The sequence below is a fragment of the Lithobates pipiens genome, unplaced genomic scaffold (assembly GCF_037356315.1).
Source record: "Lithobates pipiens isolate NorthernLeopardFrog02 unplaced genomic scaffold, aLitPip1_a1.2 Scaffold_16, whole genome shotgun sequence".
Lineage (NCBI taxonomy): Eukaryota > Metazoa > Chordata > Amphibia > Anura > Ranidae > Lithobates > Lithobates pipiens.
Genome location: NW_027507748.1, coordinates 451,865,812 through 451,888,523, shown reverse-complemented (window position 1 = coordinate 451,888,523; position 22,712 = coordinate 451,865,812). Strand labels below are relative to the sequence as shown.

General features: G+C 40.6%; 1 protein-coding gene across 2 annotated transcripts in view; it reads right to left on the bottom strand.

The window, feature by feature from the left end:
- JADE3 (jade family PHD finger 3) overlaps positions 1–22,712 on the bottom strand; it is a 133,134-nt gene that overhangs the window by 14,269 nt on the left and 96,153 nt on the right. For both annotated transcript variants that reach the window (XM_077482803.1, XM_077482802.1), the window contains 7 exons: positions 19,012–19,169; positions 17,946–18,136; positions 15,809–16,020; positions 15,107–15,274; positions 12,213–12,329; positions 9,573–10,046; positions 6,229–6,346 (listed from right to left, as the gene is read on the bottom strand). In XM_077482803.1, the coding sequence (XP_077338929.1) occupies positions 6,229–6,346; positions 9,573–10,046; positions 12,213–12,329; positions 15,107–15,274; positions 15,809–16,020; positions 17,946–18,136; positions 19,012–19,142 (1,411 nt within the window). In that variant the 5' untranslated portion in view covers positions 19,143–19,169. The remainder of the gene's footprint in view (positions 1–6,228; positions 6,347–9,572; positions 10,047–12,212; positions 12,330–15,106; positions 15,275–15,808; positions 16,021–17,945; positions 18,137–19,011; positions 19,170–22,712) is intronic.

The following is a 22,712-nucleotide window of genomic DNA, read 5'->3' as shown; positions in this document are numbered from 1 at the left end:
ATGTATTTACATTTTTATTCATCATAAAATGATTTAAGTTATCCATAGGTAAAGAGATTTACCTTATTCAGAATAGAATTCAAAGTGTAACCAGTTGGTTCCTCATTTCCCTGAAAAGAGTAATTTGCTGCTGGGATTTAAAAAGAGAGAAACAGCGGATGATGTTTCCTGATGCCTAAAGAGGCCCAAAAATGGGCGTACAGCACTCCTGCTGTGTAGGCTTGTCTGCTCAAAAATTCAACCAGCACATTTCTAAGGAGGAGAAGAAGAAAAAAATATATAGTATAGCATATGTAGTGTCTCAGAGAGTTAATCCTGTTTTGGATGAGATAGGGCTTTAATGTCAACCAAAATGGGGAATAGGTCAAATGAGCATCCCTTCAATGTTGATTGACAGTTCACTAGTGCTTAGGTGGTAAGGAAGCCCCCATCCAAATGGAGAAGATGGTGACCAATGAGCCCCACGTCTCCTTTCATACATGGGAATTGATACATCAATAAGTAGGTCTAGAGAGATACTTACAGGTAATTGGGATCAGTATGTGGACTCGTGGTGTCGAGAGGGAGAGGAGAGGTGCAAACTCTCACTCTCACAAATCCTCCATCAGTGCATGGTGGCTGGATGCCACGATTTGACTTCTCCCTGTCCCGGTGGCGTCTGACGTCACCAGCGGACATCTCAATAGCACATGTGTGAAATCAGGACAGCGGACATGACGCCACACGCAAGCGTGCAGAGGCACATATCGCCATGTTGGAAAATCCACTACTCCCATTCAGCATAGGGGACAGCCAAACAGGTGTTTTGGTCCACCACTAGGCATCATAGGGCATGGTATTTCCAAAGGACAGCATGGAAAGCAATCCATGAATTCCGGTCACCAAATGGAAAAGGGAATCCCCATGACAGCGCTTTTAGGGCTCAAGCATAACATGGGTGATTGGTTGAACGCCCATGAAGCAAGTGACCTAGGACATGGGAAACCCAATATAATTGGTTAAATATAATTAAGGTAGATAAATGTAAATAAATTAAATCCTATCAAATGTCTCATGTATCCAAACAAAAGAGGCACATCTTCCCAGCTTATCATGTACACAAAACGCATATTATCTATACACACACATATACATACAGTACATCATTTTGTAATTTGGAAAATATAAGATAATTTGTTAAAGTGACCCACCTTAGACATGAGATGGGTATAAATGGCCAGTTTGGGGGAGTAGATCAAAAGAGTGAGGGAGGAATTTAACTGACAGAGAGAGATCTATAAAAAGGGTTTATTTCTCAGTCAGTTAAATTCCTCCCTCCCACTCTTTTGATCTACTCCCCCCAAACTGGCCATTTATACCCATCTCATGTCTAAGGTGGGTCATAAGTTATGTACTGCTTATATATGCGTTTTGTGTATATCAGCTGCGAACATGTGCCTCTTGTTTGGATGCAAGAGAAATTTGATAGGATTTCATTTATATACATTTATCTATTTAAATTTAACCAATTATATTGGGTTTCCCATGTCCTAGGTCTTGGGATTAGCAGCCATACGGATGCCCCAGGCACTTGCTTTATGGGTGTCCAACCAATCACCCATGTTAGGCTTGAGCCCTAAAAGCGCTGTCAGCGTAGTCATGGGGAGTCTCTTTTTCATCTCGTGACCAGAATTCATGAATTGCTCTCTGAGCAGCCCCTTGGAAATACCATGTCCTATGACACCTAGGGGTGGACCAAAACACCTGTTTGGCTGTCCCCTATACTAAATGGGAGCAGTGGATTTTCCAGCATGGCGATATGTGCCTTCGCAAGCTTGTGTGTGATGTCAGATCCACCATGCTGAATCCGGACATGCGTGGAAGCGCTATTGAGATGTTCGTGCCCTGCTGGTGATGTCAGACGCCACCAGAACGGAGAGAAGTCAAATTGTGGCATCCAGCCACCATGCACTGATGGAGGATTCATGAGAGAGTGCTTGCACCTCTCCTCTGCCTCTCACATGATCTGTTATTACATATACACACCTTTCTGAAAGGCCCCAGAGGTTGCAACACCTAAGCAAGAGGCGCCACTAACCAAACACTGCCACGAAGACCAAGGAACGCTCCAAACAAGTAAGGGACAATGTTGTTGAGAAATACAAGTCAGGGTTAGGTTATAAAAAATATCCAAATCTTTGATGAACCCTAGGAGCACCATCAAACCTATCATAACCACATGGAAAGAACATGGCACAACAGCAAACCTGCCACGAGACGGCCGCACATCAAAAATCATGGACCGGGCAAGGAGGGCATTAATCAGAGAGGCAGCACAGAGACATAAGGTAACCCTGGAGGAGCTGTAGAGTTCCACAGCAGAGACTGGAGTATCTGTACAAAGGAGAACAATACGCCATACACTCCATAGAGTTGGGCTTTATGGCAGAGTGGCCCGAGAAAGACATTACTTTCAGCAAAAAACAAAATGGCACGTTTTGCGAAAAGGCACTTGGGAGACTCCCAAAATGTATGGAGGAAGGTGCTCTGGTCTGACGAGACTAAAATTGAACTTTTTGGCCAAAGAAAACGCTATGTCTGGCGCAAACCCAACACATCACATCACCCAAAGAACACCATCCCCATGGTGGTGGCAGCATCATGCTGTGGGAATGTTTTTCAGCAGTCAGGACTGGGAAACTGGTCAGAGTTGAGTGAAAGATGGATGGTGCTAAATACAGGGATATTCTTGAGCAAAACCTGTTCCACTCTGTGTGTGATTTGAGGCTAGGACGGAGATTCACCTTCCAGCAGGACAATGACCCCAAACACACTGCTAAAAGCAACACTTGAGTGGTTTAAGGGGAAACCTGTAAATGTGTTGGAATGGCCTAGTCAAAGCCCAGACCTCAATCCAATAGAAAATCTGTGGTCAGACTTAAAGATTGCTGTTCACAAGTGCAAACCATCCAACTTGAAGGAGCTGGAGCAGTTTTGCCAAAAATCCCAGTGGTAAGATTTGGCAAGCTCAGAGGCTTATCCAAAGTGACCTGGAGCTATGACAGCCACAAAAGGTGGCTCTACAAAGTATTGACTTTAGGGGGGTGAATAGTTATGCGCATTGATTTTTTTCTGTTATTTTGTCCTATTTGTTGTTTGCTTCACAAAAATGTGTGAATTAAATGATGCAAATCCTCAAACAATCCATGTTAATTCCAGGTTGTGAGGTAACAAAACATGAAAAATGCCAAGGGGTGAATACTTTTGCAAGGCACTGTATATATTTTTCTTCTCCTCCTTAAGACTGTGCTGGTTGAATTTATGAGCAAACAGGCCTACACAGCAAGAGTGCTGTATGCCCATGTTTGGGCCTCTTTAGGCATCAGGTAACATCTGCCCTTTCTCTCTTCAAATTCCAGCAGAAAATGACTCTTTTCAGGAAAATGAAGAACCAATTGGTTACACTTTGAATTGTGTTCTGAATAAGGTTAACCTATGGATAACTTAAATAATCTGATGATGAATAAAAACGTTCATACATTTAAATTTACATGATACTTTATGGTCTCATACATTTCAGAACATTTTCTTCTCCCTATGGTTGCAACTTGCCTCCTTGACTCAGGCTGTAGAGCAGTGATGGTGAACCTTGGCACCCCAGATGTTTTGGAACTGCATTTCCCATGATGCTCATGCACTCTGCAGTATAGTTGAGAATCATGGGAAATGTAGTTCCAAAACATCTGGGGTGCCAAGGTTCGCCATCACTGTCTAGAGGAATTGTAATATTCAATTGATTCAAGCATTTGATTTTAAAGCATCTGGTAGGCATTTATTCCCAGTCTGATGAGTTTATGTAATTATGCTTAACAATATACTATGTGTTCTTTTATGACATGTTTGTCACAATACAATTTACTGATTCATATTCGCAATTATCAGTTTCTTTCATAGTATCAACTTTATGCGGTACTTTTAAAGCCCTGGAGGAAGCTCCATTGGGCAAAACATGTTAAGCAGAAGTGGCTGCATTGTTTTATGAACTATATGTTCACTGAACATATTTTGTATTCTTTAAAGAAATTGATATTTAAGAAAATATGTATTTTTTTAAAAAAATGTTACATGCGTTTTGGCACCTTTAAAGTCCCACTTTTTTGCCATTGCTTCTATTTATCAAATGGGATGTGGTGCCTATTTCCAGTTCTTCACTGCCCTTACTTCCATTTAAATGTTTAACACAGTTAAATCTATGGTTTTACTTCCACTTTAAGACAGTTGCATTACATCTCTTAATTCCTTTATTAAAATCATGAATAGGAATTTCCTTTTAAGAAGAAAATGAGAACCTTTCTATTAGAGTGCTGATGCTGAACTAGGGCGGTAAGGGAATCATTATGTGTGCATCCCTGCCAATTACAATCCAAGGCTGCTGGAGTGCTCAGGGCATATTCTGCAATAGTAAAAGAATGAGCACCCTGAAGCTCTGGTACCCACTATTCAGCATCACTCTACAAAAGATTAAAACATTTCAGGCTTAAGTCTGGAGCAATTTTCTTTCCTGCAACCACGGGGTTCCCTGCCAGAGCCATTGTGTTGAACAGATTGATTGCTGTTAGAGGCTATAATAGCCACTAGCAATAATCACATGTAAAATCCAACAGGCTGGTTGTACCCAGGTTGATTGATCAACTTGGGGACATTCAGCCCGCCCATACATGGTTTGAACCTCCATTGGTCCCCGCTGAACCGGCTGAGACAGTCTATAGCCAGCTTTAGTTTACACATGCGATAGCCTTTGCCAGCTATCTGCCAGATATCTGCCACCCTTACTGCCCTTCTGACTGTAAGTGTAAACAAGCCCTTAGACTATGAACCCAAATGGTTTACGTTCTGTGCTTTTACAAAAGGCAGCATCAAATTCATCACTTTCCCAACATCCTGACTTTAAAGTGAATGTAAAGGCTCACTTTAAAAAAAAAAAAAAAAAAACATGTTATATTTACCTCATCTGTGCAGTTGGTTTTGCACAGAGCAGCCCAGATCCTCCTCTTCTCGGGTCCCTCTTTGCTGCTCCTAGTCCTTCCCCTCCTTTGAGTGCCCCTCAGCCAGCAGCTTGTTACAGGCTGCCATTCAAGCTGAGTCAAAGCTCTGTGTATCCATTCAGACAGGGAGACCCACCCCCTCTCTCTCCTCTGATTGGCTGACTTTGACAGCCGCGTGAGCCAATATCGCAGCCAATCAATAGGAGTGTACTGGATGGCTGAGGGGATCAAGGACATTTCTGGAGAGAGAAGGGGGTCGGATAGGCATAGAATGCATTAAGATAAAAAACCTTCTGCCTTTAAAACTCCTTTAAAGCTGAAAACTATGACAGCCATCCCTGTCTTTTGGGACTTGCCTGCTATAATCGGCCTTTACTTGCAAGCACAGCAGTTGCCGTTCTGCATCTCTACCTATATAACACATTAACTGTGCATTTGCGCGCATGTACACACTAGTGATCTGCATGTGGAGTGGACCCAGGGTTTGGGAGCAGACATTTTTAACCAAAGGAATGTGCAGACACTACTATTAAAAAGCTATGTAAACTATCATGGTTGAACAATGACAGAATTTATAACTCAGACCCCATTGTGTATCAAAATGAGGCAAGAAAAAGGGGAACCTGTACACATGTAAGCAATATTAAAGGCTTAAGGTAAATTACAGAAATATAGGGAGTCAAAACAAAAAAGCGTGTCTTACCAATAGAAGTTAATTTCCCCAAAATTCAGCTTAAGAAGTGACCTCAAAGAATAGCTTCTGAAACTTCCAATTTAGATATCTACGGCAACCTCTACATAGAGCACCTGGCCAGGGTCTTAACAGAGATTCACTTCTACTACAACCACACAACTCAAAGAAAAAAGTCCACACATACACAAACAGCTGAGCTATACCAGAAATCATTACCACTTTCTGCTACAGTAATAGGTTTTATATTTATAAAAAACACAAATTAAGATTGCTATCCCAACCCTTGGCACTATACTTGAGCCTATTAGTCTCAACAAGGAGAACTGTCTGGACATGATGGATCTAACCAATGTAGACAGTAAATAGATCTTGGTACGGATATGTTGCAGAAAACCTTATATAATGCTCTGCAGGAAAAGTAAATCATCCAGTTTAAATTAATTCACATTTAATTTTCATTCCTCACTCATTTCATTTAGCCTAATTAATGAGTAATGAAAAGTAGGTCACCTCCAGCTAACTCTTTATTTACAAGTTGTACTTCAAGATTGAAGATTTGTTCATGGATTTTGCTGTGTGAGAGTTTCAGCTTCTCTCTTCTATTCACCATGTAGCACAGATTCCTAACCTGTGAATATAAAAAAAAAAAAAAAAAATATGTGAAGCTTTTTTTATACCGTATGCTCTATATTATCACACAAGTAGCCGCCATTCCACTGAAACAGATCCACATATATAAAAATACACGCTAAAGTCAGAAGACTGTAACTTGGCCTGCCCATCTGTGGAAAGCGGTTTGAAAGGAAGAACACTGAGCATGCAAATACGAAGGCAGCTTCCTTTACCAGGGATGCAGAATAATGGTTTTCAGAGAAATAATTATGCTAGATCTGTCCTCAGTTGTAAGTCTTGGCTTGTCAACTAAGAGTTGCGTGGCTTTTTGATGCCTTCAATTATAACGAACAGCAAAACTTTTTTTTGTTTTGGATAAAGTGGAAAGGAATGAGTACACCTGTCAGGGTTTTATTGCTGTCTGTGTCCCCATTATGGAGGATTCACCCTCACCATTTGTTAGGCTACTTTCACAGGGGTGCTTTACAGGCGCTACAGCGCTAAAAATAGCGCCTGTAAAGAGCCTCTCCTGTGTCTCCAGTGTGAAAGCCCGAGGGGCCTTCACACTGGAGCGGTGCACTTGCGGGACGGTCAAAAAAAGTCCTGCAAGCCGCATCTTTGCAGCACTGTGGGAGTGGTGTATTCACCGCTCCTAAAACGCCCCTTCCCACTGAAAACAATGGCGCAGTGCCACTAAACCACCAGCATAGCGCCGATGCAGCAGTTTTAACTTAAAATAGCGCCACTATTGCTGGAGCCCATCCACCCCAGTGTGAAAGTATCCTTACGGTTTACCATTATCATTAAAAGTGAAAAGAAAATCCCAAATTTTGGATTATCCACAGAAAAGTAAGAGGGGAAATCTTCCAATTGGGACACCTGATCTGGTGACCTGGGGTCCCCAGGGGAATCCAACTTCCTGTTTTGGCTATGGGACAGGAAATTAAGGCAAATCTCCCCAAATTAATACGGATCGCAAAAAATAAAAAAATAAATAAAAAAATACACACAAAAACCTGGCGGGTTATGAACCTCCCTTACTCTAAGAGGAGAAAATAAAAATGTGCCTATTGTTCTACTTCCAACCTTTGTGTGTTTTTTGGACATGGACACGTATTAACTTGCTGGCTTCTTTTATCTTTGTGATCTACTGTAGAAGGTTCAGAATATAATATGCATATTAGCACAATTTGGAAACCTGTCTTATTGTATAACCTCTAAAAGTGCACTCTTTATAATAAATGGAGTTCAATTAATATATCCTCCTAGCATCGTATTCCCATGTTTGGGATTAGTTTAGTTGTCCTCCTCTGCACTCATTCCAGTTCCACAAAATTCTTTATGTGAACCGTCACCCAAAACTAAAAATGTATAAATGGCAATTCCACTTTAGTGGGAAAAAAAATTAGAAAAAATAATAATAATAATAATATAGCATATACAATTGCGACACAAGTCATATTGTAATTTAATGTTATTTAAAAATGACCTCTCTTTTTCAGTCTGCAAATCTAAGGCGCAATACAATATGGCAGCCTGGAGGGATTCTATATAAAGATGGTGCACAGAATGTGCCCCAGATTTGTAATTTCCCGCTTGTATGATTGACTTACTGATTTTCCCAGAAGTCTGCACCAACATGCAAACCAAAATTTTGAGCATCCCCTACAACAAATGTCATTTTTGGTGTCATACGCTCAATGGGAAATCACACTCAAAGGGATGCAGACTCTGTAGGGTGCATCAACCGATTCATAATTATAAAATCACTCCCATACAGATTCCTTTTGCATATGGACAGGCAAACCGCTATTTCTTCAGAACAAAAGGTAGGTAACTGCTACAGAGTTTGTTAAATTCTTTGCAAAGTACTTAGATCACTCAATGGGGAATATTTTTTTCTCAACAAAGGTTGAGTTACTCTTTAAGATGAGCTCTTACTCATGCTTTGGACGCTGTCATGATTATGCCCCCCTCCCTGGAGTCTATACCTCTTTTAAAACACAAGGAAATATCTTGATTGCTTTAGTAACTGCAGCTGAGCATTCCATTCTGCAAAGTAAAACTGTGCAGTCCATTAAAAAGAAGTCAACCTAATGCAGTTCAGTGTGTAGGAGCAAAAATGCTGCACTGCTACTGAACTTAAAGCAGAGTAGTCATTCTCATGTAGGCTGTGCCTGACTGCACTAGAGTGGGATAAAAAAAAAAAATGTTGCGGGGCATTGCTATCAGCATTGTCACGGTAGAATTATAAGCCAGTATCATGTCAATCAACACATGGCCACAACTTGCCCTGCCCACTGCTTTCAGGATGAGCAGAACCGCCTCTGTTGCTGAAATCCTGTGAGCTGCAGTGTTGAAGGAGCATGTGTGGCACAAAAGGAGTAGGATTTGGCTTAATTAGGGAAGGTTGTTGGTTGTTTACTTTAAGAGGTTTGTGCCTCACAAAGTAACTGGGTTTGGACTGTCACACAGGAAGCTTTAGTAGTACTTCAATATAATCCAACTCTAGTATAAATCAGAAGAAGAGCTCTGAGGCAGAGTGTAGCCTTGCAAGTGGAATAAAGCCCTCCTAAAGTTAAACACATAGTTTCACTTTGAACATTACAATTCTGCTACATAGGTTGCACCAATGTAATATAATTTTAATAAGTAGACTTATAGTAAATATATTGGTGTGCACACATTTTACATAAAAGTTGCATTGGGGAAAATTACTATTTTCTTTTTCTTTTACTATTTGCAAAAAAAAAGAATCAATAGAAAAAAAAGTGTATCCAAATGAAGGCCCTGTCAGTTAAATAATTATAAATAAAAAACACACAAACACACACACACACACACACAACATTGTACAATATTTTAGAGGAAACATCAAACCTAAAAGATATAACAGATATCAAATGGCTAAAGATCAACACAAGCCAAAACTTATGGAAGGGAAAGGGGGGTGTTGGATAGAGTGGGTAAGGGTTAGAATGTATGTAAGTTCTTCGTCCATCTGCACGATTTTTACTTTACAGAAAGAAATTAAAAGGAAGGAAAGTCACTTGGACAGGAACACGCAGACAGCTACGAAAACCTGATAGAATTTTTAATCCTTCCCTGCTTTTTAACAATTTTAACTATGAAACAGAATACAAGGTAACATCTGAAAAGAACATTTTCATGAGCGATTTAAAAAAATAAAAATAAAAAAAAAAAGGAAGAAGAAACCTCATAGCTGTAAAAACTAGACTCACTCTCTCTAAATCTTGTCTAAGGTGCATGAACATCCTCATTCTTGTATGGATGCTGTCCTCCTTGGGTTGTAACAAGCCTTCCTGTTCCTCCTCTTTAGGAGGCACCAGTGGCTTGTTGAAGTTGCTTTTACGTTTCAGCAGCCAAAAAGAGTAAATCAAATCTACAGTGAGTTTGGGTATTCCTAGTTCAGCTGCCACAGCATCCACGTTTACCATAGTGTAAAATTCTTCTTCTAACTCTTTTAGTTTCTGGGCACGGAGGCTGGTCTTCTCACTCTCGCTTTGTCTGTTGTCAATGACTGGTTTGTGAGAATCTTCCTGCTCCCCTTCTGAGCAATGTTTGTTCTTGCTGTGCTTCAAGCAGTAGGACTTGAATTTAACTTCGTCTCCTTCATCTAAAATGGTCTTCATGTCCAGAGTGTGTTCGAAGGCGCAAGTGACATGAAATGCTGTTATGCAGCTCTTAACTGAACACTGATAAAAGAAAACAAACACAACTGATGAATTATAATGCAAATAGCTTACAGGAGCATAAACTAAATATACATTCACATGAGACAAAAGTGTGCGCGTGTGCTGAACAATTAAAGTAGATGTAAACCCACTTCTAAAATACCATGTAAGCTTTAACATGTAAATATAACATGTAAATAAACTGTAATTCCAAAATTTGTTTTACATTTTTTTTTAATGCAAACACACTGAAATTATTAGTTAAAACAGTGCATGTTGGACTTGGATCATCCAAAGTTATTTCCGCTATTATTCATTTGAATGAAAAGAATTTTCATTTGCAATAGAAATGCCTCAGTGCACATTTGTAGACGATATCTAAACTTGCAACTTCTACACACCAACTCAGGGATCAGGACTAATCTTTCTCTGTATATAACAAAAGCTTTTGACTGTAGAGAGATCTGTGGGTAAACTCACCTAGCTATAAACTGCGGCCAACATTTTTAGCCCGGCTTTACCTTTGTGTGCGATTTAGAACGCAACTCCAGCCACAGAAACGCTCATTTTTATTTTTTAATCTTAAAGTGACACTAAACTAGATCATTCTCCAAAAATAATACATAACTATTTATTGGCCTTGTAGTCTATTAATGAAATTGTTTCTTGCGTTGTTTTTCTGCCTCCTTAAAATGTCCTCTCTAAACTGCCAAGCTTTTCCTTTTCCCGTCACCTCTGTTTGCAACCGTCCATACATGTTTGCTGTGCACTGCTCTATGAACACTGAAAATCCCAAAGTCCCTAGTTCATCTAAGGAGCGAGCAAGAAAAGGAGGTTACAATCTCACATACAGCGAGTGGGACAATGGAGAACCAAGCGCCACCCTGTTAACCCGTTTTTTTGGTTGGACCGGATGGACTTATCTTTTTTTTCAACCTATGTAACACAGGAAGTTGGACCACAGAAGCAAAACAATAAAGTTAGATTTGGAGGAGGCTGAGAGCAAGAGGATTCCCGAGTTAAAGAAGAGCCTTCAGTCCCTTTTTAGTGGCTCCGCCCCAGCCTCCCTGCACCTACCTTTATTAAATAGAAAAAAGTATTGCCCTACATAGATTTTAAATTTGCATGGATAAAGAGCCGGCCGGCAAACAACCGACCTCCGGGTTGCGAATAGTGTGGTGACGTAAACAAGTACCCTCCTTCCGACGCTTTTCGTCATAAATTGGCATGGTCTTGGGCAGACAATGTCACTTTATGACGAAACACGTTGGAAAGAAGGGATGTGTGTTGATGTCACCACTGTTCACAACCCGTAGGACGGGCGCTTGTTGTTAGCCAGCCGGGCCTTTATCCGTGCAAATTTAAAACGTAAGTGCAATACTTTTTTCCATTTAATAAAGTGAGACAATATTACAATATGGCTAGATTTTCTTTCCGGGTCTCTTCTGAATGGGGTTGTGTGAAACTTGGTGCAGAGATCCATCCTGTGGCCAACACCCCATACAAGCATCTGAGCAAGTACAAAGCCTTGGCTGGGCTATAATCACACGCCTGTTTTGCTTGCTATCTGGTAAGAACGTTTTTCTTAAGGTGGCTGATGAAGGTCTGATTTTATCAGACAAACTTGAATATAATTTTTTTTTCCCTTTAATGCAAACAATGCCATGCTTGTACAACTTCAGGAGCTCTCCAAGCTCCACTAATCAATTTTGATGTAAAGTGAGGAGCTGCACTTCTGCTTCCCACTGCAATGAAGCCCCTAGTTCCAGGGTCAGGTCCCCAGTCCCCAACCTGTCATGCCATTTACAGAGCTGTGCTTTGTGAATGGCACAGCAAAGTGAGGAAGGTGAAAGCACATCACCGGAACTGGTTAGAACAATTTGAAAATATGATTTCCGCTAATTGTAATGTTCTTGTTTGAATTTTGTCATCTTAGAATTGGCTTTCCCATTTTTTTAGTAACCAAACGCAATATAAGTCAATCACTGTTTTTTACTGCAGGATATTGCTTTTTGCACATTGTTATTGGCCAATTAGCTGCTATATATTGGTACTTATAATTCCTTTGCATTAGGTTATATTTCAGCTTTACATTGGGGCATACAGTTTAAATAGAATTGTACATCTGGCAAATATATGTATGGCAGATAAAATTCATGACAGCAATTACAGATACAAACATCTTACTTGTATGCATGCTCCAGTCTTCAGTTTACAGAGACTACAGACCAATGCCCAGCGACTGGGAGGGATGTGAGAAACCTTAGTTATTGGCTCCATCCTTTCAGGGCAAGCAATGCTCACCTGTATAAAAGAATGAGTGTTATACCGCAGAGAAAAACGGCAGACACTATTAAATAATGTATATAAATTGAATCACCAAACTGTATCCCAAAACCATTCTGCAAGCATATTATATAAATATTCTATATTTCTCAACAGGAATTTGTTTTTATGCACACAAACAAAAAGTAACAAAAAACTTTGCTAAAAAGTAAATGAACTTTAGGTTCACTGTTCCCCCTTGCTGCTGCCATAGAAAAGAACAGACTCCCCAAAAATGACAAAAATGCCTCCTGAAGCAGAGTCCCTCCAAGACCTACCACCAGTTCTCTCAATCCCTTATCATTTGTGCTTTTTTGTTATAACAGAGGACAGGTTCTGTGTCAGGAACAAACACCACTTGGCGTTCCCTTCCTAAACTGACACACTGCCACCTGTGCCTCACACAGAATCTGCCCAAAACCTGGTTTAAAGAAAAAAAAATCAGTGAGGCAGGGGAAATTCAGACTTGTAGGGAACCTGCACCAGCATATTTAGCAGGTCTGCTACTGCCACACTATGGGAATGTGGCAGTAGACCTCAGTCTTTCCCTTTAAGGTCCATATGAGGAAAGAAAAAGGTTTTGTATAGGGGAAGCACTTTTCATTCCAGAATCTATTATTTAAAGAGAGCGTACTTAATTTTCACCTCCTACTAATGCAGTGTTTTAGTGTATTAGTCTTTACCCTTATCTCGCGGAAAAAAGAGTGAACAAAGTACAGAAGAAAGGCTAAAGCCCACATTCAGATTAGTTTAATAAGGCAGTTTTGTTTTCTTTGCTGCTACTTCTGCAGCAGTGTTTTGTTTTGGTCAAACCTTGTGTATCTTTGTATTTACTTTTCTTGCAATACTTCAATAAAAATGTTATGAAATAAAGAAAAGCCTACATTTGACATGTCCTCAATGAACACAAAGCTATATATAATGTAAAAAGGAAGAAAAAAAACAAAACAATATATGCCGTGAGATTCCTGACAAGCAAAAAACACTCTGTCTAATTGTGTCTTTGTACAAAGTAAAGTTTACATGTCAAGTAAACTTTTGCTTTACAAAAGGACTTCTTATGTGCTGCCAGAACTCTTTGAAGTACCATAGCAGGTATTTACAAAGCCCCATTCCATAGTAGGTTTTGCTGGCAGAATGTAATGTGTATAATCCCCCAATACATAGAATTGGAAAGTTTTCAGTGGGCTGCAGAGGCATTGTAGAGCGTCACTATGAAGGTACAATCTAGTACATACAAAAACCAAGTATCATCCTTTTTTATTATGCATTGGTTTCCTTAAAGTGGTTGTAAACCCTTACAAACCACTTTGTCCTACAGGTAAGCCTAGATTAAGGCTTACCTGTAGGTCCAAGAAATATCTCCTAAACCTACACGGTTTAGGAGATATTTGCCAAAAGACAGGCACCACTGTCTACGGCGCGCAGGCGCACTGAGCGTGCCGCTGTTAACAGCGATATGCCGCGAGTGGCGGCTCCCGTGCGCATGCGCGGGAGTGACATCATCGCGGCTCCGTCAAATGACAGCGCCGGAGCAGCGAGACCCACCAAGAAGATGGAGGCTCCGTACACAAGGGGACAGCGACGACATCTCTGGCTCCTGTGTCAGGTAAGTGACACATAATGGGCTACTATGCAATGCATAGTAGTCCATTATGCTTTACTTTTGCAGGGAATCAAAGAGGAAGTAACCCCATCAGGGATTACTTCCTCTTTAAAGTGGTTGTAAACTCTGTTACACCACTTGTACACTGCAAATCCCAAGGCCCTAGTTCATCTAGGAGCGAGCAAGAAAGGGAGGTTACAATCTCACATACAGTGAGGCTTACCTGTAGGTACTGTAAATATCACCTAAACCTGCACAGTTTAGGAGATATTTACCATATATGCTTGCTCCAATGTCATCAGCGCATGCGCACTGAAGAAACAGCTTGCTCGTGCCATTTCTTTAGCAGAGTGCCGTGAGCGGCAGCTCCCATGAGCATGCGTGGGTGTAACGTCATTGTGGCTCCAGTGATGCATACTAGCCCATTATGCCTTTGTCTTGCAGGATTTTTTTTTCATCTTTACAACCCCTTTAAAACAGTCATAAAAGGCTAAAGTTTTTTTTAGCTTAATGCATTCTCTACATTAAAAGATGAAAAATCTCATTGCATGTGCACTATAGAAACAGCTTGCTTGTGCCGTTTCTTCAGCATAGTGCAGTTGGCTTAATGCATTCTCTACATTAAAGATGAAAAATCTCAGGTACAACTGAACCCCCCCCCCCCAAATATCTGAGCCCGATCTCCATCCAGTGCTGTGCAAAACTGCTGAACAGAGCAGGTAAGTGAAACATACTTGATATTTAAAAACAGAACCTTTCTCCCTAAAGTGATTGTAAACAAAATCATTATACATTTTCGCCTGTTCAAAAAAGATTCTTTGCATTTTCATTTACTTAATCAGGTGGCAGAGAGCTGTGCTTTTTAAATTATACAATTTAATGGTAATTCCATTAATTCAAGCTTAAAATATATGCCTCATCAGGCTTTACACCCAGTGAAGTAACCTAATGTGTTTCAAAAGCTTGCATCGTAAGATTTTTGAGCTTCCCAATAAATATTCTTGTATAAACTCCAGATCATCTGATATAATACACACTGGGGGTGCGGGGCAATTTCTAAAGCACCCTGATAAGAAGCAGGTCTGGCTCTGTCACTAGCAATGAAGAATGAGCTGTATAACAAACCAGAAGAGAATGGGCAAGTTATTACCTCTGGTATCCATAAAGCACAGCTTACATGTGCCCATTTTGTACCAGTTCTTGTAGCTTTCATGGCTCCACCTCTCTTTGGGCACAATATACACTGCGGGTGAATACCTAAAACACACGTTCGACACAGCCAGCTGCCTTCTGGGACCTTCAGGATGCCATAACATGCCTTTGAACAAAGAAAAATATGTCATGCATTCAAGTAAAGCATAAAACCTACATATTATTGTAGCTCCCCTGATTATGTGATGAATGAATGTATAGCCATGCAAACAAGACATTTCGACCCATTCAAAATAAAATAAACATTAGAAGAGTAACCAAAGGGAAGTTTATATGATTTAACATGATACAAAAAAGTTTCTTCCTCTATTTTCACAATAATTTAGGAACATTAACGTCTTTTACAAAGCAAGGGAAAAAAAGATAAGGCCATATGGCCCTTAAGCATGTACTCCAGTCCTGCCCACAATTTATGTACACATGTAGCTGAATCACATTGTCGAGACACAAATTACACCAACTGCAGATACGTGAGATCACCAGCAAAACATGATTCATCGATGGGACCTGTTTAGGACACAGCGTTGTAGGGGTTTGGTATTTAAGTATCATAAATGTGTCGGTAAATGAACCAATATACAAGGTTCTAACCCATTACCCATAAGATTTCCCTAATTTTCAAAGGGCACCTCTGAATCACCTGGTGCACACAGATGTTGCAACTATCACAGAACACCATTTCATTGCCTTCCTCACTGTCTGGGGAGCGACAAACATCACAGATGACATCCTCATCATATTCTATGCCCAGTCCCTCCTCTGTCTCTATTGCATGATTCATGTTTTCATGACAATGACGTTCCAGCACTTCTAAAGTCTTCTCCATAGTGTTCTCATCCACTGGAGTGCAACCTGTGGCAAAAAGAAAAATAAATGATCGGTTCAGTGCTCCGCCAATAAAGCAGCTGTAAAAAGGGTGAGATTAGAATAAAACTAAATTATCAGGAGCCTAAAGAAATGCAAGAATAAAAATTATGAGCTATCTAATGGCACTTTCAAGAACAGTGTTGTACAATGCATAGCGCAGACCACTGCATTCATCACTAACTGTACTATAAGATAGGTCCCCAAGGGTATGAATATCTTAGCCTTTATAATTATTGTTTTAAATTCTCCATGTCCATATCGATTCTCATTCTGAGTACCTAAATTATCGTTAGAAATGATCAGATTAGTGGCCTCACTAGTGAACTACCAGTTATGTTGTACCAAATGTTAACTGCCAAAATAAGATCTCTGGTGGCTACCACTAGTTAATGCCCAGTATTACTCTCTCTGTGGGAATCCTAGACAGGTGATAAACTACAATGAACAGAAATGCTCTTGACAACACCCATGACTTAATCATAAAAATCAATGATCAGGAAGTGGTATCCATTGGGAGGTTATGGCAGAGAAAAAAACTACTTCCCACAGAACTACTGGTCCAGTGTTAGCAGTCCTGATGATGGCCACTGAAAAATGCATGAGATTTTACCATGATTTTCATAGGTGATGTGAATCAAAAACTGCAAAACGGGTGTGTATTTGGAGGTGTTTTAAAAGCATTTCAATGGTGAGGAGTGCTACTCTGCAATGGACCAGTGTGAAGGCATACATAGAATTTAGAGGGATGCATTTTTCTTGAGGTTTTTTTTCTTTTCTTTTTACTGCAAAATCACTTCAAAAATTAATTGAAAAGTCAAAAGCCATTATATATAAAAAACATATATTTTTGGAAAAGTGTCCATTTCGGTTTTCGGCCAAGTGCATCGTGAATTGGGTGTTAGTAAACGTATAAAACAGAGAGGAGACAAAGGTGCTCTGGTGGAGGTGGATAGCTGGTCAGAGGGATGATAGTGATAAAGTGTCACTTCTGGTAGCACTTTGGTTAGAGGAGAAGCAACTCTGAATATATAAAAAAAGGTAAATAATGGTGCCTCTAAGTGCAGAATGTAAAATGTAATAAAGCGCACAGGGTTAAGGGTTAAAAGCACTTACAAGATTGTTGAGTGATAAACTCAGGAGTCCTCGTGTGTGGCATGTGTCCATCCTCAGCATGGTGGTAGAGAGCAGTGTAGAGCCATCTAGCAGCTGAAAAGCGTTCTCATACGTGTTGGAGAGAGAAGGGGGCGGTAGCACATTGCGGAGTATGTGCAGCTCCTTCATCAGATGCACACACGCTCCGAAATGCGTTACCGCCACCTTCTCTCCACTGACACCATCAGCCTTGTGTGTACCACAGTGAATACAGGCTTCCCTACTGCCTCCTCTCTCCAACACGTACAAGAACCCTTTACAGATGCTGGATGGCTCTACACTGCTCTCTACCACCATGCTGAGGATGGACACATGCCACAGATGAGGACTCCTGATTTTATCATGTCTTAACACTCAACAATCTTGCAAGTGCTTTTAACCCTTTGTGCACTATATTACATTTTGCATACTGCACTTAGAGGCACCTTTCTTTTCCTTCTTTTGTTAGTAAACGTAAACTACCTTATGCTTGTGGAAAACAAAATACAGATTACAAACACCAAACAATCTGTTCAGACAATGAAATATAGCAGTCAGTGTAATGATGTACGGAAGCTGTGGAAGTAAAGAGCCTCAATGACCTGTAAATAAAGGATATCCAATATTTATCAGACAAAATCTACAGCAGAATTTCAGCATTCAAAAACATTGAAGGACAAGCAAATCCATGAGCTCCAAAATCCAAGACTGCTAAACCAGCACGCGCACAAAAAACCCCAAAATAAAACAAAAAACACATCTGTGTGTCCCATACATACCCATATCTACAAGTTCAAGGTTGCACTCTTGAAGCCAAAAGAGATCCATATCATCAAGGTCATATCGGCACATGCTTTCTGCTAGTTCCAGAATGTTTACATATCCTGGTTCTGATGGCTCCTGCCCTGAGCAATGGATGTACTTTCGTGGACGTGAGTACAGCACCTCTTTTACTTTATCAGCAATGACCCTGTAGATGAGATACGTTCATACTAGTATATTCAGCCTATATACACACACACACAAATGTATTGATATTTTTATATTTTGTGATATTTTTAGCTGAAAAAATTAAAATTATGCAAACTCTCACTTGAAGCAGAATTTTACAATTTGATAAAAAAATAATGTTCTTTAGCATACATTCCTCATTATTATGCTTCCAATATCAGTGTGTGCTGTAAACTGGAAACTGACATTTTGCAGAAACCCAGTGCCCCCGAGCAGCGGTAAATTTCTGGCTCCGATTTTCAGCACAGTGCCTAAAAATATAGGGAAAACTGAGGCTGTGCAGAGCAGGGTGATAAAATGCTTTACTGGATTTCAAACAGATTAGGCCCTTATTTTTAATATTTTACATAGCTACACATGTAAATGGGGTTAGCATGAAGTAAACTATCAGGAGGTAATTTTCAGATTTTTTTCCACTTTAACCACTTCCGGAACCCCCACCTCACATATACTGCGGCAGGGTGGCCCGGCTGCATGAACCGACGTACCCGTACGTCAATTAATACATTAGACACAGCGAGTGCGTGCAACCTCGTCTGTGGGTCCGGCGAACTCGATGTCTGCCAGCCACCCGTGAATGCTGTTGAGAGGCGGAATGGGGATCTGCCTATGTAAACAAGCAGATCCCAGTTCTGACAGGGGAAGGGAGAGGGAGAGGGAGAGAGAGATCAGTTGTTCCTAGTGATCAGGAATAGCGATCTCTCCCTACTCCCAAGTCTATCTCCCCGACAGTTAGAAAGCACCGCCCTATGGAGCAATTAACCCTTTGATCACCCCTTCCCTGCCAGTGCCATTTATACAGTGATCAGTGCATTTTTATAGCATTGTTCTGACCTGAGAGAAGGTTGTGGGATAGTTTCTGGATTAGCTGGAACTTGAACGCCTTTCTCCCACTCCTGCTTCCAAGTGTCCACAAAACTGTAATATTCATCCTGGTTGACATGTTGTGAGTCTGGAATCTTCATTGCACTAATTAAGTCCTTTCTGAATACCTAAGACAATAAAAGACAAAGCGTTAATAAGTGAACAGCAATAAGACAGCATTATGTAACAGATGCATAAAATCAGAAGGGTAAAAAGCACAGGTGTTTCTAACAGCAGCCTTTTAGAACAGAAAGGTAATTTTTCTAGCGACCGATTTATAGAAATAATATACACCTGGATACAAGGCCTTCCACCAGTTTCCATATAATCACCATTATTAACAGATTGACAGCCATGCACTTATGTGGCTTAGTACTGGAATTTACTACTCATATTCTTTACTTCTTATAGGTTGATAGAACAAATTGTTCCCAATTGGCAGCAACAATCGTCAAGTTTGACAAAAAGTATTTTGTCAAATCTATCTATATCTATAAATATCATTTTTTTTTTTGTGTTAAAGAAAACCTGAAAAAATATAAATAAATTTAAAAAAAAAAATCTATAGGTTGCTATTGTTGAGCTCTCCATTTGAAGCCTTGAATCAATATAACAACCAAAGTAACAAGACCGTTATCCACTGACCCAAGAGATGAAGACAGTCTATGAGCCTGACTTTAAAAAACACTTCAACAGCTACATGGTTGTTTGAGGCCAGAGACAACCAGGAAACTACTATTTTCAGGTCCTGGTCAGCAATAGCACATTATAAATAAAAGGTTTCTTTAAAATTAATGTTTGGGAAGCGTGGTGGCTTACCGTTAGAGCTCTTATTTCAGCGCTACAACTTCATTATCCAGTTTTCACAAGAGACATTTTGCTTGTCGCATCTGTACACTTTTCTTTGTTTACGCAAACTTCCCACGGGCTTAACCATATGCCACTCATACATTTCTTCATCATACATCATGGGACACAGAGCCTTAAGTAATTCCTTTATGGGTTAAGTGCCACCTTCGGGTGTTGACACCGGTATACCCAATCAAGGAAGTGACCTCCCTATATAACCCCTCCTCCTTCCAGGAGCACATCATTTTTTTCACCACTGTCTAAGGTGTTGGTCACGAGTGAAGATGTGCTCTGAGGAGCTCCAGGAGGGATCCATGCTGGAGTTAGAAAAAAAACAAAAAACACCTCCACAACCAGATCCATCCACGCTACTGAGGCCACAGGATGGTACTGTCTATTTTCAGCAGTATCCTGCAACGAGGAAAAGCTAAGAGAAAAGCATAGGAACTGCAAAGTCCACCTATGACTTTTCTTTCGATATGCAATATTATAATGCATTAAAACTCCTCTAGAGGGAGTAAGAATGCATATGCCCTATTAATCTGTGCTAAACTTACAGCATGTGTCCTAGCAGCTGGAAGGGGTTCTCCTCTCCCCCCCAACTGAAACTGAGTGGCTTGGGGTACATGTACTATGATACTGGGGTACATGTACTATGGTGCATTTCATTTGTAACAGCTATAAATCGGTGTAAAAAGCACTAGAGGCTGACAAATTGCTAAAGGTACCACTCCCCCCCGCTCAGTGGGCACAGGATAAGGTATTACCCTCAGGAGATCACGTAGGAAAAATAAGCAGATTTTTTTTTCTACGGAGGAAACAATTGACGAACCTTATGCAACTTTGCAATCTGAGAGATTGATGGTACAAACTCTTACAGAGATGGTTCATTCCACTTTCGTGCTACCCCTAACAGAGTCAGTTAAAAGTTTGGTCCCTTCCTTGGGTTCTTTAAAACCTTCACAGCTTTTTTTCATGCATTACTAGGAAAAGCAAAATTTATGCTGAATGGGATCATCCGAATAAACATTTTTTTTCCCTCCAAAGAGTTTCTCAGTTCTCTATCCATGAAGGAGAAAGTCACAAAAGATGGAAATTTCCAACAAAAGGTGCTGCGATTTCCAGCATAACTTGTCCAGTAGACAATGCTTAAAGATCAGAAGTTTTTTTTTTTTTATCTTTTTTCCTGGCAGGTACCATTCCCAGCCTGCAATTGCTGCAATAGACAACCGTCAGTCCCTAAAAGGACCAGTTCAGGAGGCCCTTATGGAGGTCCCTGCACAACAGGCCCATGAGTAGCCGAACTACCAAGGGTGCTATGTTCTGCCATAGACACCTTGCACTTGTGCTAAAACACATGCATAGGATCCTGTGGTTAAGGGGTTGGTCAGCCTAAGCATCTTGCAAAAAAGCTTCTGACTAGTATTTCCGATTTCATGTGGAGTGACTATTTGTGGAGAATTTGGTTAAATACATCCAAATGATTTTTTAGAAGGAAAGGTACTCTTTTGCCCAAAAAGAAGGTATAAGTCCTTTTATCCTGCACCAGGGGCAGCTGCCTCTAGGCAGTGGCGACGGCCTCCACCGTCAGACTCTAGAGGAGAAAAACATTCAGACCCTGTATACATGATTGAAGAAGCATTTTTCCTCCGCCACTGCAGGGCCTAGAAGGAAAATTAGCGACTTTAACCACATCCACTATCCAAAGATAGAAAGCATGTTAGATTCTGCCCCCCCCCAGATCCCTAAGGTGGAACAGTGGCAAAATGATTACTCCTCTGCAGCGGAGACAGCTGGAGTTGAACCTTTTTTCAGCCTCTCAATCCGAGAAATTGCTGGTACAAATCTCTTACAGAGATGATTCGTGCCTCATTCAAGCTACCTCTAGTAGAGTCAGCTGATAGTTCTGTTTTTTTCCACGCAGAAATTCAACAGATCCATTCTAGATCTAAAAGAATCTAAATCAGTTCCTAAAGTTCAGCTTCTTTTTATGGATTCGATTAGGTCAGTAGTTTCTATCCTACAAGGAAGAAAACTTCTGGCACCTATCGGCATCAGGGATGCATATATTCATGTCCATACATTTGCCGCTCCCCAAAGGTTTCTGCAGTTTGAAGTAGAGCAGCTGAATTTTAGTTTGTAGCATTGCCCTTCAGGCCAGCTACAGCGCCCCGACTGTTCACAAAAAAGCCAGCCCCACCTCTAGCCAGGTCAAGGGCACAGAGCTTAAACAGTTTTGGCATACCTAGCCGATCTATTGCTTATAGACCAATCGGTGTTCAGAGTAAGGTGTACGCATTACAACCAGTTACCTGGAAAAGTCTCAACCTAGTGAAGTCTCCCTTAAAACCCCTAAAAAAGCTGGAGTATTTGGGTCTGATCATAGATACAGCCCAGAAAAGGGGTTTTCTGGCCCAGGCAAAATACAGCTATATAAGAAAGTTGGTGTGTATAGTCAGGTCAAAATGAGATCTCTCCATTCACCTTTTCATGAGGTTGTTAGAAAGGATGGTGGCTTCATTCGATGTTCCCTATGCCCAGTTCGATTCGAGACTGTTGCAAAACAGTATTTTTTTTTGCTTGGAACAAAACAATCCACGCTTTGGACTTGTCAATGAGGCTGTCCCCAAGGGTGTCCCTAAGCCTCAATTGGTGGTTACTAAAGAATCTGCTAGAAGGTAAATTCTTCAGACCACTTATCTGGAAAGGGGTAAACGACAGAGAAGACAACTGTCCAAGGACAGTGTTCAAGAACCGAAAGAGCCTTGTTCATCAGCATCCTAGAGATTTGGGAAGTGAGTCCGGCTCTGAAAGCCTGGACT